The 2,500-nt window shown below is 43.0% G+C and overlaps 2 protein-coding genes across 2 annotated transcripts in view; both read right to left on the bottom strand.

The window, feature by feature from the left end:
* Nucleotides 1-200, bottom strand: part of LOC138954609 (cilia- and flagella-associated protein 251-like) — a gene marked incomplete at its 3' end in the record, with an annotated part of 5,606 nt that extends 5,406 nt beyond the window's left edge. Inside the window, exon 1 of the mRNA XM_070326412.1 lies at nt 98-200. Coding sequence (XP_070182513.1) covers nt 98-200 — 103 coding nt within the window. The remainder of the gene's footprint in view (nt 1-97) is intronic.
* The window catches only part of LOC138954608 (uncharacterized), a gene marked incomplete at its 5' end in the record, with an annotated part of 5,692 nt that overhangs the window by 146 nt on the left and 3,046 nt on the right, over nt 1-2,500 (bottom strand). Inside the window, 2 exons of the mRNA XM_070326411.1 lie at nt 1-245; nt 631-705. The exon at nt 1-245 is cut by the window's left edge and continues 146 nt beyond it. Coding sequence (XP_070182512.1) covers nt 223-245; nt 631-705 — 98 coding nt within the window. The remainder of the gene's footprint in view (nt 246-630; nt 706-2,500) is intronic.

The raw sequence follows: 2,500 nt of genomic DNA, 5'->3' as shown, positions 1-2,500 counted from the left end.
TCATGTACGAACTCCAGTTCTTAATGAGCTCAAGCTCAACAACTTCAGGTGTAAATGTGGAAAGCAGTACGTCCCCTTTTTGGTTAGCACCCGGGACGTTGGACGTTAGATGTCGCCATTTTGTCGCGTGATGACGTGGAGTGATGACGTGGAGTGACGCTGTCAGCATTCTCAGGGCGAGGAATGGTCACATCAGCCATCAGCATGCCCGGATGCGAAACATCAGTATCCGTTGTTGCCCATGACTGCCAGGACAGGAACACAAAACATATATCAACGACAAGTCAGGAAAACTAAATATCCAAGTTTCTGGTTCCCCAAACGACTCTTTGCTCTTGACTCTAGAACTTTTTGTGAACCCCTTAAGAAAAAGAAACCCAACTCGATTTACAGACGTCAGAAGGGAAAACAAATCTCTCAAATTACGGCAAATGAAAGCGACATACGACTTAGTTAAATAGTAAGAAACTAGTATTGAGAAAAAATAACAACAACAACAACAACAACAACAGGTATAACACTTCACCTGCAAACTCATTGACATATAAAAGATAAAGGCAAAGTTATTCCCGTGGAAACAGTACAGCTTACCATCTCTCTGCTATGAACACAAGGAGTAACACAACTTACGTCTTTTGTGCATAACCCCCATATCTAATCCATACAGGTTGTATCCTGTCATGTCGCCACGGAGCCGAATAGCGTCTGAAAAGCACAAAAATTAGAACTATCGTCACACAGTGTTTGGTGAGGTGAAACAACAAGTACTCGTCTCTCTCTCTCTCTCTCTCTCTCTCTCTCTCTCTCTCTCTCTCTCTCTCTCTCTCTCTCTCTCTCTCTCTCTCTCTCTCTCTCTCTCTCTCTCTGTCTCTCTCTCTCTCTCTCTCTCTCTCTCTCTCTCTCTCTCTCTCTCTCTCTCTCAGTGTGTGTGTGTGTGTGTGTGTGTGTGTGTGTGTCTGTCTGTGTGTCTGTGCGTGTGTGTTTGTTACGGTGTGTGTGTGTGTGTGTATGTGTGTGTGTGTGTGTTTGGTTGTGTATGTGTGTGTGCGTGCGTGCGTGCGTGCGTGTGTGTGTGTGTGTATGTGTGTGCGCGTGCGTGCATGTGTATGTGTGTGTGTGTGTGGGCTTACGTGTGTGCGTGTTTGATGATTTGACCATGATGTCAAGTGAAATGTACAGTACTCTGCAATAAGTCTTAATCTCCATGAAGAGAATGGTTGTCATTTTGTTCTGCTTTTTGTCCTCTACCCGTCTATACACATTTTCATGCGTGACATTCTCTAGAATAGAAAAGAGAGGAAATAGTCAGATAATTTGATTCTGCCAATCTGCTCAACAGCAAAAGGCTTTTCAGTCGAGAAATTGTTGTCGTGTCTGAGAAAATGAAATCGTTGCACTTTCTTTCCGTTTCTTGGACTTTTGCTCTTTGTCACATTGCGTCTCCAACCCTGCTCCCTCACTATTTTCTATTTCCGTCATTTTGTCCATTGACATCAGGGCTCCCCAAACTGTGCGTCCTTCCTTGCAGTACGTTCTACGTAGAAGCAAAAACAAGTCGCGTAAAGCGATATAAAGACATTATTTTAGTCAATATTTTGGCTTGACACTAAAAGATCAACACTAAAATGATGCCATCGCCGAGACTACAAAAAGGCTATACTGAGGATACGCTATCTTAGCGTACAACCCCTTCATGTCCCAATTAGATACTTATTCTGGGGACACAAATAGAAACTTACATACATACGCTACCCTAACCCCGAAGGCTGAGACGGAGCTAGTTCGTCTCCGCGAAGCATGCGAGTGTATTGCCTTACCTATTTCCTTTAATTGTGAGTAGATTTTCAGAGTGAACATGGCATATTTATAAAGTTTTGGATTCATGAAATGATAAAGAATAAGATGAAATATAGATATCTTTCTCTTCTCTCTGTGTCTATGTGTATGTCTCGCTGTCTCTGTCTCTGTCTCTGTCTCTCTCTGTCTCTGTCTCTCTCTCTCTCTCTGTCTCTCTGTCTCTCTCTCTCTTTTTCTCTCTGTCTCTCTCTGTCTCTCTCTCTTTCTCTCTCTCTGTCTCTCTCTCTCTGTCTCTCTCTCTCTCTCTGTCTCTGTCTCCTCTCTTTCTCAGTCTCTCTCTCTCTCTTTCTCTCTCTCTATTTCTCTCTCTCTGTCTCTCTCTCTCTGTCTCTCTGTATCTGTCTCTGTCTCTCTCTCTCTCTCTCTCTCTCTCTCTCTCTCTCTCTCTCTCTCTCCAAGTCTGTCTGTGTCTGTCTCTTTTATTTCTCCCTCTCAATCTCTATCTATCTGTTTCTCTCTCTTTTTTCTTTGTCTCTGTATGCCTGTCTGTCTCATTGTCTGTCTGTTTGTCAATCTCTTTGTCATTCTCTTTGTCTGTCTGTCTGTCTGTCTGTCTGTCTGTCTGTCTCTCTCTCTCTCTCTCTCTCTCTCTCTCTCTCTCTCTCTTTCTCTCTTTTATTTTTTTAAATATCATTGTTGAATA

Source organism: Littorina saxatilis, unplaced genomic scaffold, assembly GCF_037325665.1.
Source record: "Littorina saxatilis isolate snail1 unplaced genomic scaffold, US_GU_Lsax_2.0 scaffold_2178, whole genome shotgun sequence".
In the NCBI taxonomy this organism is placed as follows: Eukaryota; Metazoa; Mollusca; class Gastropoda; order Littorinimorpha; family Littorinidae; genus Littorina; species Littorina saxatilis.
Note: the sequence above shows the minus strand (reverse complement) of the source record. Positions and strands in the feature narration are given on the sequence as shown.